The following is a 27,873-nucleotide window of genomic DNA, read 5'->3' on the forward strand; positions in this document are numbered from 1 at the left end:
AGTACCTGGGTTCAAATCCGGCCTCAGACACTTAATAATTACCTAGCTGTGTGGCCTTGGGCAAGCCACTTAACCCCATTTGCCTTGCAAAAACCTAAAAAAAAAAAAAGAATAAGATTGATCATCAACCCCATGTTGTGTTATGATGTACAGTGTTCTTCTGGTTCCACTCATGTCACTCAGCATCAGTTTGTATAAATCCCTCCAAGCTTCTCTGAATTTCCATCCCTCCTGGTTTCTAATAGAACAATAGTGTTCCATAATGTACATATACTACAGTTTGTTCAGCCATTCCCTAGTTGATGGACATTCACTTAATTTCCAATTCTTTGCTACCACAAACAGCTGCTATGAATGTTTTATACAAGTGATGTTTTTGCCCTTTTTTCATGATCTCTTCAGGGTATAGACCCAGTAGTGGTATTTCTGGATCACAGGGTATGCACATTTTTATTGCACTTTGGGTGTAATTCCAAATTGTTCTCCAGAAAGTTTGAATGAGTTCACAGCTCCACCAACAATGTATTAGTGTCCCGGATTTCCCACATCCCTTCCAACATTGATCATTTCCCTTTCTGGTCATATTGGCCATAATGAGAGGTGTGAGATGGTACCTCAGAGATGCTTTAATTTGCAATTCCCTAATAAATAATAATTTAGAGCAGTTTTTCATATGACCATGGATCGCTTTGATTTCCTTATCTGTAAATCGCCTCTGCATATTGAATCTTTGTCAATTGGGGAATATTTTTAATAAATTTGACTCAGTCTCTATATATTTTAGAAATGAATCCTTTATGAGAAATAGTAGTTGTAAAAATTGTTTCCTACTATTTACTACATTTCTTTTGATCTAGGTTACATTGGTTATGTCTGTGCAAAAGCTTTTTTAATTTAATGTAATCAAAATTATCTAGTTTGTTTTTAATGTTCTCCATCTCTTCTTTGGTTATAAACTCCTTCCATTGATCTACTAGTTTCCTTATAATATTGTCTTTTATATCTAAATCCTGTATCCGTTTTGATCTTATTTTGGTATAGGGTGTGAGTTGTTGATCTAATCCAAGATTCTGCCAAATTAACTTCGAATTTTCCCAACAGTTTTTTTTAATCAAAGAGAACGTTTTTATCCCCAAAGCTGAACGCTTTGGATTTATCAAAGAGCAGATTACTATAATCATTTCTGGCTGTCTCTTTTACACCTAGTCAATTCCACTAATCCACCACACTCTTATTTCTTAGCCAATACCAGACAGTTTTGATGACTAATACTTTATAATATAATTTTAGATCTAGTAGGGCTAAGACACCTTCTTTTGCACTTTTTTCATTAAATCCCTAGAAATTACTGACTTTTTATTTCTCCATATGAATTTACTTACAATTTTTTCTAACTCATTAAAGTAATTTTTTGGAATTTTGATTGGTAGAGCACTAAATAAGTAGCATAATTTAGGTAGAATTGTCATTTTTTTATTATATTAATTCAGCCTATACATGAGCAGGTGATATTTGCTCAGTTATTTAAAACTGATTTTATTTGTATGAGAAGTGTTATAATTGTTTTCATAAAGTTTCTGAGTCTGCCTTGGCAAGTATACTCCCAAGTATTTTATATCGTCTGAAGTTACTTTGAATGGAATTTCTCTTTCTAGCTCTTTCTGGTGTAACTTTTGCTAGTCATTTATAGAAATGTTGAGGATTTATGAGGGTTTATTTTATATCCTGAGACTTTGCTGAAGTTGCTAATTGTTTCTAGTAGTTTTTAGATGATTTTTTAAGGATTCTCTAAGTATATCATCATGTCATCTATAAAGAGTGATAGTTTTGTCTATTCCTTCTCAATTCTAATTCCTTCAATTTCTTTTTCTTCTCTTATTGCTGAAGTTAACATTTCTAACACAATATTGAATAGTAGTGCTGATAATGGGCATCCTTGTATCACTCCAGATCTTATTGGGAATGCCTCTAGCTTATACCCATTGAATATAATGTTTGTTGATGTTTTCAGATAGATACTGCTTATTATTCTAAGGAACAGTACATTTTTTTTCCTCTGTAGTGTTTTTAGTAGGAATGGATGCTGTATTTTGTCAAAGGCTTTTTCAGCAACTATTGATATAATCATATGATTTGTTAGGTTTGTTATTGATATACTTAATTATACTAACAGTTTTCCTAATATTAAACCAATCTTGCATTCCTGGAATAAATCTTATTTGGTCATAGTTTATGATCCTAGTGATAACTTCCTGTAATCATTTTTGCTAAGATTTTGTTTAAGATTTTTGCTTCCTTATTCATCAGGGAGATATGTCTCCAATTTTCTTTCTCTGTTTTGACTCTTCCTGGTTTAGGTATCAACACCATATTGGTATCATAGAAAGAGTTAGGAAGAGTTCTGTTTTCACTTATTTTTCCAAAGAGTTTATATAGAATTGGAACCAATTATTCCTTAAATGTTTCATAGAATTCACTTGTGAATCCATCTGGTTCACTGAATTTCTTTTTTCTGAGATAGGATTATTTAGCTATTAATTTTCTCTTCATTTAACCTGGGCAACTTATATTTTTGTAAATATTCCTCCATTTCACTTAGATTATCAAATTTATTATCATATATTTGGGCAAAATAATTTCGAGTTTTTATTTTAATTTCCTCCTCATTGGTGGTGAGTTCATCTTTATCATTTATGATACTAGCAATTTGGTTTTCTTTGTTTTTTTAATCACATTAACCAGAGGTTTATCAATTTTATTGTTGTTTTTTTTCATAAAACCGCCTCTTGATTTTCTTTATTAATTCAATAGTTTTCTTGCTGTCATTTTTATTAATTTCTCCTTTAATTTTTAGAATTTCTAATTTGGTATTTAATTGGGGGGTTTAATTTGTTCTTTCTCTAATTTTTTTTAGTTGCATTTTTAGTTCGTTGATTTCCTCTTTCTCTAATTCATTCATGTAAGTATTTAAAGATATAATATATCCCCTGACAACTGCCTTGGCTGCATCCCATAAGTTTTGGTATATTGTTTCGTTATTATCATTGTCTAGGATGAAATCATTAATTCTTTCTATAATTTCTTGTTTGATGTACTCATTCTTTAAAATGAGGTAATTTAGTTTCCAATTAGTTTTAGGTCTATCCCTAGCCCATTATTGCATGTGATTTTTATGGCATTATGACCTAAAAAGGATGTATTCACTATTTCTGCCTTTTTTGCATTTGATTATTAGGTTTTTATGCCCTAGTACATGGTCTAGTACAGTTTTTGTGTAAGTGCCATCTACTACAGAAAAAAAGCATATTCCTTTCTATCCCTATTCAATTTTCCCAAAGATATATCATGCCTAAGTTTTCTAAAAATCTATTTACTTCCTTACCTTCCTTCCTTTATATTTTATGGTTAGATTTATCTAAATCTGAGAGTGGGAGGTTGAGATCTCCCATTAGTAGAGTTTTTCTGTCTCTGCCTACCTGTAATTCATTCAACTTCTCTAAGAATTTGGATACTATACTACTTGGTGCATACTATTTAGTATTGAAATTGCTTCATACCTTTTAGGAGGATGTAGTTTCCTTAGTTCTTTTAATTAGATCTATTTTTGCAGCCACTTTGTCTGAGATAAGGACTTCTACCCCTGCTTTTGTCATTTCAGCTGAAGCAAAATATATTTTTGCTCCAACCTTTTACCTTTACTCTGTATGTATGTGCTTCAAATGAGTTTCTTGTAAGCAGCATATTGCAGGATTCTGTTTTATGGGAGAGTTCATCCCATTCACATTCAAAGTTATGATTACTAACGCTTTAGTGCCCTCCATGCTAGCTTCCCTCTGTTTGTATTTTCCCCATTTTTTCACTTTATCTATACTCCCCAGTATTTTGTTTCTGAATACCACCATCTTCAGTGTATTTGCCCCCTTATATCCAACCCCCCTCCCCTTTCTTTCTCTTTTCTTTTTGCCCATTCTTACTTCCCTTCCTTCTGTTAGTTCCTCTTTTCCTCCTCCCCTCCCCACTCCCTCTTTTAATACTTGAAAGGTAAAATGAGTTTCTTAACTTACCTGAGTGTGTGTATGTTAACTTTAAGCCAAGTCTGATGAGAGTAAGATTTAGGCAATTCTCACCTCCCCTTTTCTTCCCCTCTATTGCAATAAGTCCTTTGTACCTCTTTATGTAATGTGATTTACTCCATTCAATCTTCTCCATACTCTTGTTTCTTTACTGTGCCCCTTTTTAAGGAGATAATGTTGTTAAATTATTCTATCAGAGTCATGGTTAAGTCGTGAGTGTCCATTATTTTTGGCTAAGTATATTCTCTCTAACACAGTTACAATTCTTGTGAGTTATGAGAATCTTTCTCCTAGGTGGGGATATAACCAGTTTCATCTTATTAGATAAGTTTTTTTTCCTCTTTACCCTTTATTTTTACCTTTTCATGTTTTTTTTTTTTTTTTACTTTGAGTCTCCTGTTTGAAGTCCAATTTTTCTATTTAGCTTTGGTCTTTTCATAAGGAAAAGTTGGAAGCCTCCTATAAATGTCCATCTTTTCCCCTGGAAGAGAAGGCTCAGTTTTGCTGAATAGTGAATCCTTGACTGCATTCCAACTCCTTTGCTCTTCAGAATATTGCATTCCATTACCCTTAATCTCTTAATGTTGATGCATCCAGGTCCTGTGTAGACCTTACTGTGGCTTCTTAATATCTAAATTGTTTCTTTCTGGCTGCTTACAAGTATTTTCTTTTACCTGATAGTTCTGGAATTTGACCACAACATTCCTTGGTGTTTTCATTTTGGGAATCCCTCTCTGATGGGGACTGGTGTATCCTTTCAGTAATTATTTTGCCTTCTCATTCCATGATATCAGGGCAATTTTCCATCACTAAATACTGTAATGTTGAGTCCTGGCTTTTTTTCCTCTTCAGTATCTTCAGAGAGTCCATTGATTCTTTTTTTTAAGTTTTTTTTTTTTAGTTTTTTTGCAAGGCAAATGGGGTTAAAGTGGCTTGCCCAAGGCCACACAGCTAGGTAATTATTAAGTGTCTGGGACCAGATTTGAACCCAGGTACTCCTGACTCTAGGGCCGGTGCTTTATCCACTGCGCCACCTAGCCGCCCCGAGTCCATTGATTCTTAAGTGGTCTATGCTGGATCTGTTCTCGAGGTCAGTGGTTTTGCCAATGAGGTATTTTACATTTTCTTCTATTTTTTGATTTTTTTGGTTTTGTTTAACAGATTCTTGTTGTCTCATGAAGTCATTATTTTCCACAGGCTCCATCCTTTTTTTAGAGAAGAATTTTCTTCATTTACCTTTTCCAACTCCTTTTCCAATTGGCCAGTTCTATTTTTGAAGGAGTTTTCCATTTATACAATTGAGGTTTTGAGGGAATTATTTTCTTTTTTGCCTTTGAGCAATTGAGGTTTTGAAAGAATTATTTTCTTTTTTTCAATTATCATTGTATTTTCCAAGGATTTGTTTTCTTGTTGCAAAGTGTTAATTTTCTCTTGGATTTCTTTTCCCTAATTTTCCATTTGATTTTTAAACTCCTTCCTGATTTGTTCAAGGAAGTCTTTCTGGGCTGGAGACCAATTCATATTCTCAGAAATTCTTGATCTCTCTGAGTTAGGGTCTTTCCCTCCAAGGTAGTTTTCTATACACCCCCCCCTTGCCGCTGACTTTTCTTCATTTTCCTAAGGTCTTGTGTTGGGGGAGGGGCTTGTTTACATCTCCAGAGGCTTTGTTCACTGGGTTTATTAACTCCAAGTGGGCCAGCCAGTAGGGGGCGTCACTTGCTTTCTCTGGAGTGTTTGTGACCTTGATTTGAGGCCTTCTCCCTAGGTCTTGATGGGCTGGGGGTGCAGGTGTATCCTGTTATCCTCGAACAATGTGGGCTGGGCCTTGGGACATGAATTTTAATCTCCCTTTCAGCTGAGGGAGTTATGTTGCCCACACATGGCTGGTGGGGGGGTGTGTGAACTGTTACTGTGTTTGCTTTGGGAAGAGGACTCCTCTCAAAGGAAAGTATGGATGTGGTGCACGAGCTGCACTCTGTAATTCTGTGCTGGAATTCGCCCTCCTGCCCTGCCAGAGGGCTCCAGGTTTCTGCTCCCACAGCCAAAACTTCCATAGCTCCTGGTCAAAGCCTCTGCAGCTGATCTTAGGTTAGTCTGGCTCTCACCCCGCTCCTGCTGGCTCTATGCTATTTTCTCCCAGGTCACCCACAATCCCCAGAGACAGACCTTGTTGGGAGATGTTCTTCTCTAACTTCTCTTTCTGGGTTTTGTCATTTGAATTCTATTGAGAGGTTTGTTTCATGTTATTTATGAGGGAAAGCCAGGAGACCTTAGCACATTGCCTGTCTTTTCTCTCACATCTTGGCTAGAAGTCCACTCATTGTTTTTTAATGAGAACTTTATAAAAGTTTCTTTTAGAATTTAGATGGAGCAGAGCCAAGATGGCAGCATGAAGGCAGGAATTCCCAGAAACTTTTTTCCAAAATAAACTCCAAAAATCGTCAGATTGTGACTCTAGCCAAAATTTAGAGGGACATAACCCACAGAAAGACTGAGTGATACAATTTCCCAGTCCAAGATTACTTAGAAATTCTGAAGGAAATGTCTGTTTCACCAGGACCAGGGGTTGGAAAGAACCCTAGCTTCAGTGCAACTGCACTAGGCACCTGGGTTCATGGCAGAGGGGGTGGTATCCATACCTTTTGGCCCAGGATCACCAGGGACAGCTGGAAGGGGTGGTGAGAGAACTCTGCTGGGTCAGAGTAGAGTACCAGCTTCAGAACAGTCCTGTGGTGAGAACCTATAGCAGGAATCAGCGGAGCCACCCAGTACTTCCAGAGCTCTCAACCCACAGACAAAAAGGGGGCCAGGGGAGACTACAGAGGTCTATCTGCTCTCCCTGGAGCAGGACTCTGCTGTTTTCCCACATTCAGATCTAGGCTACAGTTTGGGCTTTCATACCACCATAGCTGAGCAGGGACCCTCCTCATAGCTCTAGGGCAGAGTGGAAGACCTGTGGTTATTCACATCCTAGAGCACAGGGAAGAAAGCAGTTAGAGCCTCTCATAAGACCTTGGAGGAATTAAGGTCCCTGTGGAGTGTCTCCAACCCCCCCCCCCCAAAGCCTTGGAAGTGCAGTAAATCATACATAGGCTGAGGAAATGAGCAAACAACAGAAAAAGAAGAATCTGACCATATGGTCCCATGGAGGATCAAAATACATATTCAGACGATGACAAAGTTGAAGCTTCTGTATCCAAAACCTCCAAGAGAAATAGAAAATGGGTTTAGGCAATGGATAAGCTCAAAAAAGACTTTGAAAAGCAAATAAGGGAGGTAGAGGAAAATTGGGGGAAGAAATGAGAGTGATGCAGATAAATCAAGAAAACCAAGTCACTGAAGAAAATAACATGTTAAAAACCAGTTTAGGCCAAATGGAAAAAGCAATACAAAAGGCAAATGAGAAGAATGTCTTAAAAAGCAGAATTGGCCAGCTGGAAAAGGAGATTAAAAAAGCTCTTTGAAGAAAATAACTCCTTCAAATGGAGAATGGAACTAAAAGGAAGGGGATGACTTTGTGAGAAATCAGAAAGAAATAAAACTACCAAAAAACCAATAATTAGAAGAAAATGTGAAATATCTCATTGGAAAAGCAGCTGACCTTGAGATTCAGGAGAGCTAATTTAAAAATTATTGTGATACCTGCAAGTCACAACCAAGGAAAAGAGCCTAGGCTTCATTTTTCAAGAAACAATATAAATTGCCCAGAGATCCTAGAGGGTAAAATAGAAATTGAGGGAATTCACCAATCCCCTCCTGAAAGAGATCTCAAAAGGAAAACTTCCAGCAATATTACAGCCAAATTCCAAAACTCCCAAGTCAAAGAGAAAATACTAAAAGCTGCTAGAAACAAACAATTCAACTACTGTGGCTCTATAGTCTGAATTACACAGGATCTGACAGTGTCTAAATTAAGGGCTCATAGGGCTTGTATTATGATATTCTGGAAGGCAAAAGACCTTGGTTTACAACTGAGAATCAAATACCCAGCAAAACTGAACATCCTCTTTCAGGGGAAAAGATGGACTTTCAATGAAACAGGGGACTTTCAAACTTTCCTATTGAAACAACCAGAGCTGAACAGAAAGTTTGATCTCCAAGTAAAGGACTTGGACAAACCATAGAGGGGGTGGACAAGAAGGACTAATTATGAGGAACTTAATGATGTTGAACTGTTTGTATTCCTGCATGGGAAGAAGCTACTGATAACTCCTATGAACTTTATTGTGTATAAGAGTAATTAGAAGGAGTATGTATGTGTGTAAGTATGTATGTATGTTTGTGTGTGTGTGTGTATATATGTGTGTGTGTATATATATATATATATATATATATATATATATAGAGAGAGAGAGAGAGAGAGAGAGAGAGAGAGAGAGAGAGAGCGCACAGGAAGGAGCAAAATATAATAATATATAGTAAAAAGATGGAGTCAATGGGTATTAAAGGAAAGTACTGGGATGAAGGGAAAGGAGAGGAAGAAGGGGATAAGATATTTCACATTAGAGTCAAGAAAAAGCTTTTTCAATGGAATGGATTGGGGTAAAGTGAGGGGGAATGAGTGAGCCTTCATTCTCATCAGAAATGGCTCAGAGAGGAAATAACACACACCCATAATAGGATATAGAAATTTATCTTACCCTAGAGAAAAATGAGAGGAAAGGGATGAGATAAAGGGGAATGGGGGCACAGAAGGGGGCAATAGGTGATAGAAGGAGAGGGAACATCATGGGAGAGAATACTCAGGTTGAAAGGAAAGAGAGAATGGGATAAATGAGAGTGAGGAGGAATAAGAGTGGAGGGAAATATAGCTTAGTAATGGCAACTGTGGGAAAAATATTGAAGCAGCTTCTCTGGTGGATTTATGATAAAGAAGGCAACTCATCCCCGAGACACAGCCATTGGAATCTGAACATTGACTGAAGTACCTTTTTTCCCCTCTTTCATTATTCTTGAGGTTTCTCATCTTTCTGGGGAGTAAGGGGGTTTATGTTTACTCTTACAACAACATTATTGAATAATATATAATAAATAAGCCCCCCAAAAGTTTCTTCTACTGGCAGTGTAAACAGATTGAAAAATTTGAAATTGAAATTGAAATTGAAAAATTGAAATTCACAAAATCAGAGTGGAAAGGTAGTTCAAAGGCCATATAGTTCAACCCATGCTTGGACAAGAATCCCTTCTACAATTTTTCTCTATTGAGGAGGAATCTACTACACTCCCAGGTTACACATTAACTTTATGATAGCTCTCTTCCCTGAGACATTTATTAAATGCAGAATTGTTGGGAGCACACTTCTAGGATCCTGAAATTAAGGCAAGAAATAACCTTCAGATTATCTAATCTAACCTATAATTTTACAGAAGGGAAAAATGAGGCTTACAGAGGTTAATTACTTGTCCAAGGTTATATAAGTATTTGGTGGAAGCCAAAGGATTTTAACTCAGACCTTCTGACTTAAAATCCATCATTCTCTCAATTGTTATGTTTTCATTTAATTGCTAAGGAACTTCTATTGCACCTTCTATCCATTGATCCTACTTCTATTTGCTAGGGTAAATTAAATGCACCCTTACCTCTTTCTCACATGATACAGTCTTTCAAATACTTGAAAACATATCATATTATATCCTCCAGGTTAAATTTCCCCAGTTCCTTCAGTCAACCCTCATATGATATGTTATTGAAAGGGGAAACATGGCAAAGTTGGTAAAATAGTAGAGTTAAATTTCAGAAGACAAGCTTCAGTTTTCCTAGCAGTAGAATGGAGGTAATAATACTTGTATTAGCTTTCCAGGTTTTTGATAAGACTCAAATAAGGATATGTGAAATGTACTTTGCAACTCTCAAAATGCTATATAATTTATTATTATTATTATTATTATTATTATTATTATTATTATTGACCTTCACCTTCATTATTCTGTTAACCCTATGAACACTCTTTAGCTTATCAGTGACCTCCCTAAATGTGCTCCTCAGAAATTCTACTTAGTACTTCTGATGTTGTATATCCAGGATAGAGTGGAATTATCACCTCCCTCCTCTTGGATATTGTTCTTTTTTTTTTTAATGTGGCCTTAAAGTACATTAGAGTTTTTAGGTTGTCATGTCAGAATTTCAGTTGATGTTGACTTTTCAAAAGAACTATCCAGGCATGTCACAAATAAGGGGGGGGAGAAGAGAAATAAATATTCAGTAGACAATAAAGAGAAAATATTATTATGATTTGATAATGTATTTTTGAAAGGATTATAAGAAAAGCAAAGGACTTAAAAAACAACACAGTTCATGGAACACTATTGTTCTATTAGAAACCAGGAGGGATGGGAATTTAGGGAAGCCTGGAGGGATTTGCATGAACTGATGCTGAGTGAGATGAGCAGAACCAGAAAAACACTGTACATCCTAACAGCAACATGGGGGTGATGTTCAACCTTGATGGACTCACTCATTTCATCAGTGCAACAATCAGGGACAATTTTGGGCTGTCTGCAATGGGGAATACCATATGTATCCAGATAAAGAACCATAGAGTTTGAAGGAAGTCCAAGGACTATTTCCTGTAATTTAGAAAAAAAATGTTATCTTATTGTCTGATCTTGTTATCTCTTATACTTTATATTTCTTCCTTAAGGATATGATTTTCTCTCATCACACTCAATTTGGATCAATGTATAACATGGAAACAATGTAAAGACTGACAAATTGCCTTCTGTGGGGGGTAGGGGGAAGGAAGATAAGGGGAAAAATTGTAAAACTCAAAATAAATAAAATCTTTAATGGAAAGAAAAGAGCATAGTTGTTTAGAAGATATATACAACTAATTATTTAAATGGATAGTTTACTGAACCTGAAGTTAGAAAGACCTAAATTCAAATCCAACCCCAGGCTTTTACTGGCTCTGTGACTCTGGGCAAGGCATTTAACTTTGTAAACCTCAATTTTCTTATCTGAAAATTGAAGATAACAATAATAGTCCCTATTTCCAGGGTTGCTATGAGCCTAAAATGAGATAATTTATCTAATGCTTTGCAAACCTTAAAACACCATACAAATTCTAGGTGATATTATCTGTGATTGTATTATAATCAGAAATTTGGGAAGTAACTTTTTTTTAATTTTTGAAAGGGGATGCAAAGAGTGTAATTTCAACATGTTTGCTAACTTTGAAGTATTGATATAACATTCAAATGGAAATCTAAGAATCAAGTAATTGGACATAGTCATATTTGTATTCTAGACTATATAGCACTACCCTTGGAGTCAAGAAGACAGGAATTTAATTACAGCCTCAGACACTTGATTGTTACTAACTGTGTGACCTTGGGAAAGTCACTTAAACCTAATTGCCTCTTATCCAGGGCCATCTCCAGTCATCCTGTTTCATATCTGGCCACTGGACTCAGATGATTCTGGAGGAGAAAGTGAGACTGGTGACTTAGCACAGCATCCTCTCACTTAAATCCAATTCACATACTGTCATGGCATCACCTCCCTGATGATAGTGGCCTTCTTTGGAAATGAAGGACAAATATTATTATTATTATATTTCCCTTACTAGATAACATCAAAAGAAAAGATAGAAAGTTGAGAGACTTTCAAAAGGAAATTTTTACAATAAGTATTATAGATTAACCCTATGATGAAGAAATGGACAAAATGTTAGGAAATCAGTGTAGCTGGCCCAGGTTTTCTCCAATGTTTCAAAGACTGAAAGAAGATCACATAAGAAAAAAGCAAGTGATGTCATTGAACTGCAAACTCAGTTCTAAGTTCTGAGGCTAAAAGTTAGGCTTATTAATTTTGGAAAAACACATAACAAATGAATAACCCCATTACCCTCTCCCATCTGTCTATAACTTTCTATTTTCTTTATTATAGTAACTGTAATGAAATCAATACTACCCTTCCAGGAGGAAAAGATATGTAAATGGGACCCTGTTTTGTTCTACTTATCATCTTTATAATTTTTCTAGCCTAAAAAAACTTTCTCCAGCCACTTTTCCTTTTTTATATGTTCCTTCCCCCTACAACTTTCCTAAAATATTAATTTTTACAGAGGAGGAATCACTTAGTTTTGTTTGTATATTCCCAGTGTGTTCAATCAAAATATAACAACTCCTCTCATTTTATTTCCGTAGTTAGGCAGAGAAAAAAATATCCATCTATAGTTAGAAAGGGTGAAACAAACACTAAACAAGAAAGTGTTAAAGGTGCAGAATTAATAAGAAAACAGTTGGCTTCTTTATATGAGTTCTAGTCTTTTAAACTAGGGAATTATATATCCTAAAGTGCTGATTGGATATGGAAACACTTGAGACCATCAGAATTCTTTAAGGAATTAAGGATTATGGGAGAAGTGCCAAAGATTGAATAGAAATTATAGTCTAATGAAACGTTCTTGTAGAAATCTAGAATAGCTTATTAAACAAATTATGTGAACATCTAGAAATTGAAACTATGATCTCTAGGATGTCAATTTTTAAAAAAAACGTCTTGGCAAATTAACATGTTTTTCCTTTTCTCCTAAGTTACTAGTTTGATAATTTAAATTGTAAGTCCATTAGATTTTTTAGCTCTTTTTTAAAATTTTATTTTTATTTAAGGCAATGGGGTTAAGTGATTTGCCCAAGGTCACACAGGTAGGTAATTATTAAATGTCTGAGTTCAGATTTGAACTCAAGTCCTCCTGACTCCAGGGACTGTGCCACATAGCTGCCCCAGATTTTTAGCTCTTTAAGGACAGAAACTATCCTTTGCTTCTTTTGTATTCCTAGTGCATAGCTCAGTGGCTGGCATATAGTAGTCACTTAATAAATGTTTACTAAATTGACTGAGGAAGTGCAATAATCTGGGTTTTGGCAAGTTACTTTTCAGTCTTTTCTGTAATTAAAGAAATGGTGTACAGATGTTGTCTGTTTGAGACTATAGGGGGACTCAACTGGTTCAATAATAAGAAAATTATAGTGCTGTGGAAATGGCACTAGATTTGGAATTAGAGGGTTTGAGTTCACATCCTGTCTCTGTCACTCACTGCTTGTGAAGTAAATTATTTCTCATTTTCTACAGCTTGAAAACAGGGTGTAAGGAGGAAGGGAGTTGAATTAGATGTTCTCTTAAAATTGCTTCCCACGTCTAAATGAATGGTCCTGAGAACTGAAAATTATTCATCAATAGCTCCTTGTTGAAATGAAAGGAAGGTTCTGTTTGTGACCCTATGCTTTGCAGCAGTTTTATCATTGATTTGAAAGATTAAAAACCATATTTAATCAGATAGGCAAATAGCATAGTGTTGGATATTATTCCAACAGAATCAGAATTTAGAAAGTTCTTCATGGGACAGAACAATAGACCAAAACTAAAATAATAGCATTCTGTAGCAATAGATTTAAAGTTAAACTTAGGTTAAGACTCAGGTATCACCAAACAAATATAAGATGTTACAGCATTTATTGGGGTCAGGGAAGGTGGGGTATAAGATTTTAGTTGACTGCAAGCTTAATAAGTTAATAATGAGAAGCAAGTGCCAAAGGAAATTCAAGTAAGATTTAATTAATAAATTAAATTAAAATATTTAAAAATTGGAAGTAGTAGTCCTATGGTCTAATCAGACTACACCTGGAGTATTATGACCATTGCTATGTAACCTGTTTTTAGATGAATTAACTGGAGCATGCCCAGAAGAGGATGATTAGAGTAATAGGAAGATTTAGTTTAACCATATCATGTGAAAAATAGTTGAAGAGTTAGAGATATTTAGCCTGTAGGAGAGATGTAGAGGGAACATGATTTAGCTATCTTTGTTTTAAGGCATGTCATGTGGAGAGAATTTTGACTAGTACCTTATATTTTCAGAAGGCAAACCAAGATTAGTAGGTAGAAGTTAGTTGGATTTTGACTATGCTATCATGTCTTATTCTGTAAACTTCTTAAAACTTAAAGCAAACTAAACTGGAATCGACTGCTATGTGAGGTGGCTAATTTTCTGTTATTCAAAGTGTTTCAGCAGAAGCTGAATGTTTCTGACCAGAATGTTGATTATTAGGTTGTAGAAAGTCAGAACAAGTAACCCATAAGATCTCTTCTACTACTGTGAATAACAGATCATAGGACTAAAAAAGATTAGTAATAAGGAATGGAAATGTCTTAAGAATCAAAAGTAGCAGTAGATTAAAACCTTCTGGGTGAATGTATTCTTCAAGAGAATTCAGTCTTTTATGTATTCTTCTATCATTAATATTATATTATTGATGTGTTTTGTTATGAAAGTGTAAAAGGTGGTATGATCCAGTGGATTAGTGGACTGACCTTAGTGTCAGGAAGATCTGAATTTAAATCCTACCTTTGACACTTTTTCTGTATATAGGCAAATTGTTTAACCTTTCAGGGCAGCTATAAAAATGAGGGACTTGAACTTGTTTGCTATGATTTATAAGCCACAGGTGAGTGGCTGATAGGCATCAGGTAAAGGAGTTTCCTCTCTAGAAGTTCCTCACATTGATAAAAACAGCTTTGGACACCCTCAGTCCCTTAACAACAGCAAAATCCTACAACTATGAACTCTATAAATTAATCAAACTCATTAATTGTATTATTTTGTTGTATTGAATATTGTCAGCAATGAATTAACATATTTTAATACATGATTATTTTATTGAATTGATATTTGTTAGCTAGAATTTATATGGCAGCTAATGCTATTTGATAACATTATGAATAAGGAAAAATTCAAGTAATGGAAGCAAAAGAAGTATCTCAAAAGAAGAATGCTGTTAAATTCATTTTGGTAGTGTAGCTATAGACCGTTGGGAAGCAATAACAAACAACCTATCCGATTTCCTCACATAGGATATATCTAAGGCCAACTGCAAGTCTCAAGCAGATGCTTTGTTAATACAGCTATTAATTGAAGAACAATCTTTAAATATTCATAGAGTCCAGAGAATTGTTGGTTTCCCTTCAAACTTTTTAGCTTCATGGGAAGCTGTGAAAACTAAATCATATGACAGAATTTTAAAGTTAGAAGTAGTATAAAACATTTCTTCTACTCCCCCCCTCCCCCCTTATTTTACATATAAAATGTGTCTAGGTTCACACAACTACTTAGGGACAGTATTAGGACTACTATCTCAGTCTCTTAACTCCCAATCCAGTGCTTTTTTCCCCTCCTTTCTCTACACCATACATATGGCCTATTTTTTTTAATACAATGAAAAATAAATTGTAAGAAGTAGTGTTGTCTAAAGCTTTGATCTATCATAGTATTTATTCTGGTAACATAAGCAGTAATAAAGTTTCTACTTGATCTGACCTTTTCTACAATTACTCAGTGAAGCAATTGCATTTTACTATTGGACAACTAGAGAATAAAAAACTCCAAGGAATTTTTTTTGTTTGGAGTAATTTTGCTTGTTAATTGTTTTAGGGGATTGGTTAGCTTGTTTAGAAATGTATTGTCTTTTTAAAAATATTTTCCTCTTTAATCCTTTGTAACTAGCAAGAAGTTGAGAAGTTTACAGACCTAGAGAAACTCTACCTCTACCTTCAGCTGCCTTCTGGTCTCAGCAATGGAGAGAAAAGGTATATCTATTTTCTTGGTCTCTGACATTAGTGAAAAAGTATACAGGTAGTCTTTCATTTTTGTCAACTTATTTCTGAAAAGTGTCTCAGAAATAGTTGGGGGAAAAGATTGGTTTTAGTATTTATATAGGTTTTACTTTAGTAAAAAACTTGTAGTCTTCTCCACCAAATGGGGGTGTGTGTGTGTGTGTGTGTGTGTGTGTGTGTGTAAAGCTGAATGCTTTCTTTGGATTTATTCTAGAGATAGAATACTGCACATTTGGTCTTAGAAACCACAAATAAGCATATTACTGTGATAAAGGATGAAATATAGGAGTGTTTTTTTGGTTGCTTGAAATAAGAAGTTGCAGAATACTGCCATAGCATTGTGATAAATTTTAAGTTCTTTCTGATTTTCTGTTTTGGACCTACTCCCTAAATACTTTAATGTATTTATGGTCTAACTGATGTTCTTCAGCCAGCTAGATTATCCTTGTCTTCAAAGCGTTGGGTTACTCTTATTCATTCTCCCCCAATGTAACATTTTAAAATATTGTTGTATTTTAATTTAACTTTCAAAGTTCTGGCTAGAAAATTTTGGAGGTAGTGTGTTAACAGCTGTTGTGGTTACATAGTTTGCCAAAAAACTTCTGTTTAAGAATCAGAAATGAAAAGGATTTTCTTCCTATTTTGTTTAGGCTCAGGAACCTTAGTTGCAGCTAGAGCCAGTCTGCTTCTAGCATTCCATTTAAGACTGTATTCTTCATATGACCCTGCTGCCACTATTGTTCATTAAAGTAGTAACATCAAGGTAGAACCATTGCTAAGACTCTTATGATTACCTAAGTCTGGCTGTGTGAGGTCTAGTGAGACTACTCTGTGACTGCTCCAGAAACCTAAAATTGAGGCAAAAGGTTCTTAAAGATCCTTCTGTTATGACTAAAAGGAGAGTGGATTGAAGATATCATGATATAAACCTATGTGATTTTAGCATTTAAAGTATTTAGATACCATGACAGAGAAATGGGCTATGATTGTAGCCCACAAAGGAATAGGACTAAACAGATTAAAGTGTAATTGGAATGTTTAACAAAATAAATAAAAATATAGTACAAAACAGTTAATATTAATTTGTGTTTTTTAACTGCTATAACATAACTCAATTTTCACCCAAGTCTAATGGGCTTATCAGGACACTTGGTACAAAACAGATGTTTCCTTTAATAAAAGATACTTGTTTGTCTAAGGAATTGAGAACATTCAGGATCAAAAAGGGCTAATTGTCTCTATGCCTCTCAATTTAAGTCCTTCTCTTGTGCCTTAACGTTGATGTAAGGCAGCTAGGTGGTAGGGTGGAGAGAGCACTAGCCTTGGAGTTAGGAGGATATGAGTTCAAATCCAGTCTCAGACACTTGACACTCACTAGCTGTGTGACCTTGGGCAAGTCACTTAACCCTGATTGCCTCTCATCCAGGACCATCTCTAGTCATCCTGATTCTTATCTGGCTATTGGACCCTGATGGCTCTGGAAGAGAAAGTTAGGCTGATGACTTAGCATAGCCCCCCTCACTCAAATCCAGTTCATGTGCTTGTTATGGTATCACCTCCCTGATGTCATGATCTTCTTTGAGAATGAAGGACAAAAACATCTTTAACTTTGGTGTATAGGTGACTAAGTTCTTGAAGATTGGAATGTTTTTGAAAATAGACCTATTGAAGTAATGAGTAGCCAAGTTGTAGAAGTATACCAGTTTGGATGGAGGTTGATGATATTTGCTGCCACCACATTCTTAAAACTATCCACTGAGTCTTAAGTTCTGAAGCAAAAGAATTACAGATCCTTAGAGTACAGATCCTCGAAGTACTACTATTGTCAAATATTCAACCTTTACAATTGTTCTTCCTGGAAAGGGTCACTTTTCAAGAGAAACTTAATATCCCTTCAACTTGTGACACTAGAAATAAGGCAGCTGTGATCGAAGGGGGACAGGAATGTAAGACTTCTAGTCATTCAAATTCCAAATCTCTGCACAGTTAACAGAATGTCTAGCAATCATAGGCCCTGTATCTGCAGAGATTTAGTCTTTTGCTTCTATTAATATGTTTAGTTCTCTAGGAATAAAGGCAAACAGACTTTAGAGAAATCTAAATGATCCTAAGCCTGAAGGAATGTTCTAAAATGATATAACATTTCACACCTAATTTCTATTGAAAAAGGAGATTGGTTTATGACATTCCTATAGGGTTACATATTTTATTACTATAGATCCATATAATATCACATTTCAAACTTATAGAGGAAGAGTCATCTAGAGGAAAGGTTGTGAAATAAGAAATTGGGAGTTGAGGTTGTAGTACTTATACCTATGCTAGATTAAAGTGGTTTCATACTCTGTGCCTTAATTTCCTCATCTATGAAATGAGAATATTACTATCTGCCCAACCAACATGACAAGAGTACAGGAACTAATTAAGATGATAATGAGAAATTATTTTCAAAAGCACAATGTTATACATACAAATAATACACTTTTATTATTCAGAATAGAAGACAAGCACTTCCTCTAGATCTCTTTTGTTAGACTAAATAAGACTTTTATGATACCCCCTTGGTTGTTATGGTCTTACTATTTTTTTAAAATCATGTTCTGCATTGTTTTCACCTGTCTAGACTATTGGCTCACCATAATCAAATCAAGAAAATTTACTGCTACTACCTTCAACCTGATATTTTTAGCATCCCACCTACCTTTCCATGCTCTTGCCCCAATTCTTTCAGTACTCAGAAAACATTCCAGCCAATTCTTACCCCAAAATGGAATCTTTTGTGAAAAAGCTTAGTCTCAAAGGAAATAATGAATTTCCTGTACACCATTGGCGTCATAACCCTTCTTGTGAAGGATAATTCTTGAGAAGCCACATCATTCTGTGCTCCACACATCATTAGAGGAATTCAAAGACATCAGTCTATCAGTGTCCTTGATGACTTTGTTTCACAGGAATAGAGGTGGCTGTATGTCAGACTTGTCAAGGTAAATTAGGAGGTATTCTATCTTCTAGGAATATCTATTTAAGTTGTGACAGAGAATCTGCTGAGACCCATAAATTCACCAATTACTATCCATTTCTGCTGATTTTTGTGGGTGTAAATTATGTAGTTAGAAGGTATATGGAAGTAATCTATGGAGACTTCAAGTTCTGGGGAGGATACTGAAAGGATTAGAAGAACAAGAAATGTTTTGCTGTCTTTTCATTGATGGTGACAACTTTGAAAGAAAAAAATACTTAAGTTGATCTTAAAGAGAAGAATTTAATGTTTTGGGCTATGATTTATGATCCTATAATAATGAGATTCTGGAAATGACTTGATAACTTAGGAAGAATGTATATGATGAATTTGCCAGCCTAAGCAAGAAGGCTTTAAATTTAATTTTTGAGGAGAGGGTCCAAAGCCCAGATAAAACAGCAAATGCAAATATGAAAGAAACAGTACAGCACAAGTGATGAAAAGAACAAGAAGTTTGTCAAGAATGAAATTTATGACCTCATGTCTAACCTTTTAAATACACAGTGATAAAGTAGGTGACAGACTTGGATTTATCTACATTTGAAATTATTTCTGACCAAATGAAGCAGAACCCTTTGTTACTAGACTGAACTTGGGTTTTTATCTACCTTGAACCTTGTCCTTCTGGCTTTAACTTATTATTACAAAATTCCAGAATTTCAAAGTTGGAAGAAAATTTCAATGATCATCTAGTCTAAACTATACTTGAGCAGGTAACTCCTCAGCATAACTGACAAGTGGATATCTAACCTTCATAGGAAGACCTACAGTGAGGGTTCATACAGATCTCACTTGTAAGGCAGCTCTTCCACTTTGGAATAGTGCTCATGGTTAGGGAGTTTCCCTCTATGCCAAATCCAAATCTTCCCATTGAAGCTTAGCAGAAAAAAAGTCTAATCTTTCTTCTGCAAGATAACTTCTCAAATAAATTTGAAGACACCAATCATATCCCCTCAGGAGCCAATCATCGTTCAACATGCTTACTTTCTGCCTCAGGTCATCCAAGTGGCATGAACTTAAATTCTTTCCTCATTGTTTGGAATGGAATGCTTTCTCTGGCCACTCCAGTTTACCAATGTCCCTCTTAAATAGTGATGTCAAAAAACAGAGCACATTACTCTAGATATTATTTTACCAGACAGAGAATAACAGAACTGCTATGTCCTTATTTCTGGGAACTAAGTCATATGAATTTGAGTGAATGATCAAACAAGTGAATGAATGAATGAATGCTTAAGTGCTTAGTTTGTGTAAAGCTCTGTACCATATTTTTGGGAATACAAATAGAAAAGAATAGCATTCCTGAGCTTTGAAGGAGCTTTACATTCTCATGGGGGAACAGCACATGTAAATCAGATAAAAAAAGGCTCATGGCCCACAGGGTAGAGTGGTAATTAATTTTCTTTAATGTAATTTCTACAGATCAGATCATCTAAGTTTACGGTGTTAAAACAATGCCATGGAATTTGGTGATACGAACTTTTTTTCTTTTCTGAGTCATGAGTAGTTGTGACTGCTGAGAAGGCAGGAAGGACCAGTAGCACCCTCAAAAGTAGTTGCCAGGTTTCTTCTCTTATAGAGGTTATTTCTCTGGATGCTGAGCAGGTTTTAATTTAATATAAAAACATAATAGCTATAATACCAAACACAAAAATAGGTTACTTTGTGTAATAGTTTATTTGATTGGTTAATTTTGTTATCTATCCAAATTTCAATATTATGCTATTATTGATTTCAGGCATTATGGCTTTCTCAGTTGATGCTGTTCAATCTTATCATTTTAAACTGAGATTATGAAGTCCTAAGACATTGATTAGTTGGAAACAGAGAAAGATGATGAAGTTGGTAACGTACATTTAGATTGTGGGGAAAAAGAAGACTGAAGGAGGACATGACTATTATTGTCTTCATAAATTTTAAGGTTGTCTTGTAGAAGAAAGATTAGATTTTGTTTAGCTCCAGAAGACACAGATATATATTGATAGAAATAAAAAGAGAAAATTTCTAAGCATAAAATAAGGAAAAAACTGACAATTAGGTGTTACCCACTTTCTCACAGAAGCAAAGAGTTCGTCATCTCTATAAGTCTTGAAAAACTTTTAGGAAAAAAAAAGCTTTCCAAATGAGCATTGTTATAGAGAGAATTCATGCTTCAAATATAGTGTTAACTGGATGATTTCTGAAGTTCCTTACAATTAAACAACCCTTAATTTTCAAAACTGATACTTTTAGCCAGCATTATGATATGTCTTTGTATTTTCTTCCTCTCTATCTTTATTTCCTTTTCTCTATGTTGATATGTTTATTGGAATATTCTTTCATGTTCCTATTTTTAGCTGTCTCCTTTTTCTTTTCAAATAGTTCTTCAGTTCATTTTATCTTTAATAGCTTCCAATTGTGGTAATGTCTTGGTTTCTTCTAGGAGATACTTATATGAAAGAAAATGAAATTAAAATTCATTTAAGATTAGATGTTATGGTTTAGTGAGGTTTTTGGAAATCGTTGCATAAAACATTTTTTATGCAGAACTCAATAAATAATAAGAGATCAGTGAGCTTTTATCAACCAAAACCTGAATCTAATTGATAGCTTCAAGTTAATGTTATTCTATTATATTATTACTGCCCATTTAATAACATTTTAATGAAATTATTGAAATTAATAAAATTATATTAAAAAGATCTGCTTAATGTTGAATTTTGTTCCCAGTCGTATATTCTATTTTAGCTAGATTTCTATTACAATTAGATGGCATGTTGTATAGTTTCCTAGTGTTAGGAAACTAAGAACTAATTGACTTCTTTGTGTCAGTTTATCAAAAAATTTGAGTTTAACAAATTCAGGCAAAACAGATTGTCACAAAAACTTCCAGTTGGTTATTTTCACTAAATCATATGTGTAGACTGTCTGTTCTGCATCTCTTGGCCAGTTTAGGGAAACACTGGTATGAATTTTTAATGAAAAAAAAACAACATAAATCTTTGCAGGAGATTTGACCAAGACTACTAGAGGTAAAATTCTTCAATTGAAGAATCTTTCCCTCCTATGTGTTATTAGAAATCAATCATTTATTAAAAGTTTGGTTCGCATATTTCTTTATTTCAGCCTGTTCGGTAGTACAAAGTTTGTCTAAAAATGTCACAGAGTGAGGCACTTTTTCAGCTGAAATCTATTTTGTTTTGTGACCAGTGATCAGAGTTCCATGTCATCAAGCCGTGCCCAGCAAATGCATGCCTTCTCCTGGATTCGAAATACATTGGAGGAACATCCTGAGACTTCACTACCTAAGCAGGAAGTCTATGATGAATATAAGTAAGTACACTATATGTAGATGTCGGTGCTACTGATACATGACAGGATTTGAGTATTATACAGTTCTCACATACTGTTATCTGCTTCATTATCAGTGAATACCAAGCTGAAGTCTTTAAAATCATGAATGGTATGGATGAACATGGACTTATTCAGCAATTCCCAGAATTTGAGGGCACCCTTTGAAGCTTTAAAGAGAGAAATTTGGGACAAATAAATGGAAATGCACAGCAGGTAGTAAACTTGAGGAACCTAGTTACTGGCAAAAAAAAAATCTTCAAAAAAGGTTTGGATAAAGTAATAAATGACAGATTTGCAAAGATCATGAAAGGAAACCTAGGTTGGGTTTGGGGCTTTTTGTTTTTGTTTTTTTTGGGGGGGAGTTGACACCCTAATGTTCTGAAGCTGATACCACAGAGAGCAACTCGGCATTCCTATATCGTATCTCTTTGTGCTATTAAACCACAAACTGATCCTTTTATTACACTTCATTAAGAATTTCTTCTTTGTGCACAGTCCTCTAATAAGTATTAAAGGTAATTACTTTATTTAGGATCCTCAAAAATCTTCATAAACCTTCTTTCAAAAGAGTCGAATTATATACCAAATAGGAAGTTAACAGAGATGATCATAGGAAAGGATATAGAGAATAGAGTTCTAGAAAGAAGCAAGTCAGGAAACATATGGCAGTAGTAGATGAGGTGGGTAGTATATGATGGAAACTAGGAAAAGAAGAAACTAGTGCCAATGGTGTTTATGTGGTTTGGGGAGAATAGTTATATAGTTCCATAAATAATTAATAAATTTTAATTAAATGCCTATGACATCAGTTCAAATAACTGCTATATTTGTGATCTTGCCAATTCCCCCAAATATATAATATAGCTATTCTGGATGCCACAACCTCATTTAAAGGAACACAGAACCTAAGAAAATTTATTTAACATAATACTGTGGGTTTAAACAGAATCATAGAATTTTTTGGGTGCTGAGACTTTTAAGATTAACTCATCCAATTCATATTGCAGAAGAGAGAAACTGACCTTCAACTCTGATAGTATCAGAGCTAGAATTAGAATCCAGTCTCCTTATTTAACCCCACATACTTTACCTAAACTACCTTTGTACGGGGACTTTAGAGGCTTCTACAGAGGTTCCTAATTTTTAAAAGATCATGAAAATCATTAATTTTAACATTTCATCAGTGATTTAAATAAAAATGAATCCCTGTTAAAAATGATTCACTTGAAACTTGCATGGCATAGCTCACATCCTCATAAAATAGAGATGAGTTAAACAAATAGTTAAAAACAAAGTCTAACATACTGTAATGAAGAAAACAAGATGTTTCAATATAAGCTAAGTGATTTATAAGACAACAAAATATGTGAATCATGGTGGACTAAAGTAAACATGTATTAAGCAGTATAACTCTGTTACCAAGAAATAGTATACTGTTTGTTGAATTGCTTATATAAGAATATGACAGGTAAGGTCTCTAGTGAAGTTCTTTCCCACTGCTTCATTATATTGAAGAGATGACTCTAAAGTTCTTAAAGGCTATGACAGTGAAGTACAAATTTTGGTTGGTCCAGCCAGTGCAGAACAGTTTCCACAACCAACTGAATATCTCATCTGGGGATCAGCCTAGCACTTTGAAGATGCATGATACCAAGTTTTGCTGCAAAGTGAGGCATTTCTACCAAAGCACAGTTCCAGTCAGTACAAGTGGAGAGAATTCCCACATCAAGGAAATTGATTGCATGTAGATACATGATCTAATTTGGGTCTATTTAACTTGACAAATATGAAAGTTTTGGAAGATGAAGTTTTAGATAGCAAGACATAAATTGAAGGGTTAGAAAATAGACTGATGAAACTGCCTGATAAATAAACATCTATATAGTGGGTTAGTGTGGTGACAAGGTTTTCAAATTCTGCTCAGAAAATATCAGGAACTTTAAATCACAGCAAAAAGGATTTAAGTTAAATATATTTTAAAAAAACTTCTTGACAACAAGGGTTGTTCCTTTATGGAGGTTTGGGTTCTTAATTTAAGATGTTTTCTAAAGGTAATTTTTTAAGTTGAAGTTTGTATTAATTAAGATTACTACAATTTTTAATTAAAACCAGACTTCTTCCTAATAAAATAAGATAAAATTTTCTGAAACTATAAATCAGTTTTCCTGCATTTTCCTGAATAGAAGTAATTTTTGTGTTAGTATCTTTATATTTGTCATTATTGAAGCTGTTCACATTGTTAGTATGAAAACTCCTCAAGCATGGAGAGTATTTCATTCTGAACATTTATATCCCCAACATCTAGTATGGTGCCTGGTTCTTGGTAGGTACTTCATCAATGCAGATTGATTGATAAGAGCTGTCAAGTTACTTTGTCAACTCAACAAGAAAACAAAAGAAACAACAGAATATTGCTGATCTCCCTTTGAAAAATAATGTAACAGAAACAACCTTCACTAACTTTTTATTTCAGTAAACCCTTTAATATTGTCTTTGCTATTTTATTATCTTTGATCAGTACATTTATTCATTATGTTATATATTATGCTGTATGTAATTAAGATGTTTGGGTTTAAATTTGGTGGGTCCTAAAATATGAATTATAGATTTTTAAGTACATATATTAATTGCAAAAAATTGCTGCATCTTCCAGCTGACCTCCTACTCCCTACTGTTATACATGTTGTCTATTTTCTCCCTCTTAAAACAATTTTGTATTTACTTATTCGCTTCTTGTTTATCTGCATATATATAAAGTAAAACCTTTAAGGGCAAAGACTATTTTCCTACTTTTTTTGTGTGTCTTTTACCTATCCTCAGTGTCTTGCCATGTAGGTATTAAAATACATGTTTATTAAGTTGTAATCTATGATTTTAAACATCTGTGAGTATATTTCCAAAGTTTACTAATGAAATATATGTCATCTTTAAATACAAAACATTAGGGAAAACTGGTGGAATGAACCAATCCTAAATCTCTGGTTTCTGATAATGCCTATTATTTCTCTTGTTACCACACGAGAAAGAAGTATAAAAATAACTTGTGGATAAGTTTCATTTTACATAATTTATTTCTTGATCACTTTAACTGCCAGTCTGTGAAATTACAAATACTTGGTGGAAAACCGTTGTATTTACTTATTGAAAATTTAACTATATTTTGATCACATGACACTCATTCATTCATGAACTCCTTTTTCTATAATCATTTTATTTGTTGATAATTTCTTAATTACTCAAAGGAATAAGAAATGTTTGAATCTTTTCATGTGTACGTGTAATTTCCATTAACATCCTTATCTTCACCCACTACCCAAGTCAGGTATCTGTATATTTATCAAGGTAAAATAAATCCTGAGGTATTTAATGATATATTTAATCCTATTAATATACTCTGCTTAAGAGGATTAAGATATCAAATGTATCATGAGTGATTAATAGGTAAATGTTACTTAGATCTGTATAAACATCGGAATGATGCTTAATTATTTCCAATAACTTGCTATATTTAGAAATAGAATGTTTAAATATGTGAACATCTACAAGGTATTATGCCTCAATTTTAAGAAACAATTTTGTTCCTGTAATTGGACATATACATTACAACTAAAAATCAATTTTTGTTCACAGATGATAGATAAATATAAGTTATTTAATATGGCCTTTAGATGTAATTGCAGCATGTCTCAGAATTCTTTCCATGTGAAAGTTCATTTATATTATCAGTAATATAAAATACATTCTTTGCATTGTTACCCCAAAACTACTGTATATTCTCTAAAGGTAGAATTGGAGAGTTCATGGGATCATAGAATTAGAGAAGAGGCATGAGGTCATTTCATCCAACCCTTTACTTTACAGATAAGGCAACAAAAGCTCCTTGAAATTAAAAAAGCTTTCCCCAAAAGGTTGTGATAAGTAGAACAGGGATTTAAATTTTGGTCCTTTGACTCCAAAACTACCATTCTTTGCACAGTACCATGCTGCATTTCTTGCCAGATGTTGATAATTTGTTTCCTTTCACCCCTTTTTACTTAAAAACCAAAATTTAATGACATTTTACCAGGTAGATTATGATTATCTGGTGGAACATTTTAGTTGTATTCTCATGTGGTCTGTCTCTTAGTTTCTTCATGCTCCCTAAAGGTCAAGTAGCTTCCTCTTACAGTAACTTTTTTCTTCCCCCCCTTCCTTACCAAACACATATTTAAATAATTTTGACTGGAAGGGATGGATCTGCTTCCTTTTTCTGTGTTTCTTTTATGTAAAGTCTTAAAATCGTGTGATTCTCCAGAAATGAATATAATTTGTATCGACTTGATCTGAGCTAGGATGGAGAATTCCCTTTGTCTCCTCCACATATATTGTTCTGTATCTGTTCACTAGTTTTCAGAAGAAAAGAAAGAATAGCTTCATGGAGTTTGAAAGCCAAAGCGTTCTTAGAAATAATATAATCTAACCCCTACTTTTTTTACAGATGAGTAAACAAGTTCAGCAGTTTTAATAACCAAGGGCTTAGTCAATTGGAACTAGAACTCAGATTTCTTGATTCTTTGTCTAGTATTTTTTCCTTTGTGTCATAAAATATAGCATATAAATATATCCATGCATCCCACATCTGCCCTTCCAGATATTAACATACCTTTAATCTTTTCATGGTCAAATCATGAGTGGTTTATTGTGCATTTACTACTTTACCACATATTCCTCAATCCTATACATCCAATTTTTATTCTGTTACCACTCTTCTAAGTTACCCTAAGGAAACCATGTATTAGTCATGTACCATCCTCATTCCTATAAAACACCAGCAGATATGGTAAATGTGTTTCCTATATCTCCATATCTTCCTGGACATACCTGGGTCAATCTCCTTTCTTGAATAAATTTTTCACCTGTCTTTAATTTTTTCTTTCTACCTCAATCCTCACAACCCATGTTGATGATCCATCTGACTGACCTCATAGTCCTCTCTTTCCACTCTTTCCACAGTTCCTTCTCCACCCCACTGAATTTGATAGTTATTCCAAATCATTATGGCAATAGTTTGGTTTTAGTGATCACTTAAGACCTTTGCAATCCTAAAATGATAGACTTAGTGCTTCCTCTTTCTAACCTGTCTCCTTATCAGTTATGTCGTTCATCACAGAGTTGTTAAATATATTCTCCATTCTCACTGTGGCACACAATCACACTGTCCTTCTTACTTCTGACCACTTGTTTTGTAACTTGTTTCTTTTATTTTTGCAAGGCAGTGGAGTTAAGTGATTTGCCCAAGGTCACATAGCTAAGTAAGTATTAAGTGTCTGAGGTTGGATTTGGATTCATATCCTCCTGACTCCAGTGCCAGTGCTTTATCCACTATGCCACCTAGCTGCCCCTCCTTTTGTAACAAATAATTTTTAAAGTGTAACTTTGGTTATTGGGGCTTTTTCAAAAACATGTATTATATAGAAATATAATGAGCATTATAAATTGAATTCTTTTTTAATAGGGTGAAATGAGCCAGGTTAAAAGTTTTAGGCTTAGTTTAAAAATTAGATCATGAAACCTACCCTTTAAAAAAACAAATGGTCTAATTTTAAGAATAGCAGTATGTTATACTGTGAACATATTGTTTCTCACTCTGAGTATACTGCATAAATATAAGTTAACACTGAATTAGGTGTTGTGACACCATTTCTTGTTCAATCCACATGCAATCTAAGTTGTAAAACATGAAAACAAAAGATCTCTAGGTATCCTGAAATGACCCTGTGCTTTGTAGCACTGTTTTAAAAACGATAATAAGTGATCAATTTGATTTAGTTGAATTAGGTTTAGTTTTTCCAGAA

At 34.4% G+C, this 27,873-nt stretch overlaps 1 protein-coding gene across 3 annotated transcripts in view; it reads left to right on the forward strand.

The window, feature by feature from the left end:
• Positions 1-27,873, forward strand: part of RFX7 (regulatory factor X7) — a 201,484-nt gene that overhangs the window by 149,537 nt on the left and 24,074 nt on the right. For all 3 annotated transcript variants that reach the window (XM_074234611.1, XM_074234610.1, XM_074234609.1), the window contains 2 exons: positions 15,578-15,660; positions 21,896-22,018. In XM_074234611.1, coding sequence (XP_074090712.1) covers positions 15,578-15,660; positions 21,896-22,018 — 206 coding nt within the window. The remainder of the gene's footprint in view (positions 1-15,577; positions 15,661-21,895; positions 22,019-27,873) is intronic.

Source organism: Macrotis lagotis, chromosome 4, assembly GCF_037893015.1.
Source record: "Macrotis lagotis isolate mMagLag1 chromosome 4, bilby.v1.9.chrom.fasta, whole genome shotgun sequence".
Taxonomy (NCBI): domain Eukaryota; kingdom Metazoa; phylum Chordata; class Mammalia; order Peramelemorphia; family Peramelidae; genus Macrotis; species Macrotis lagotis.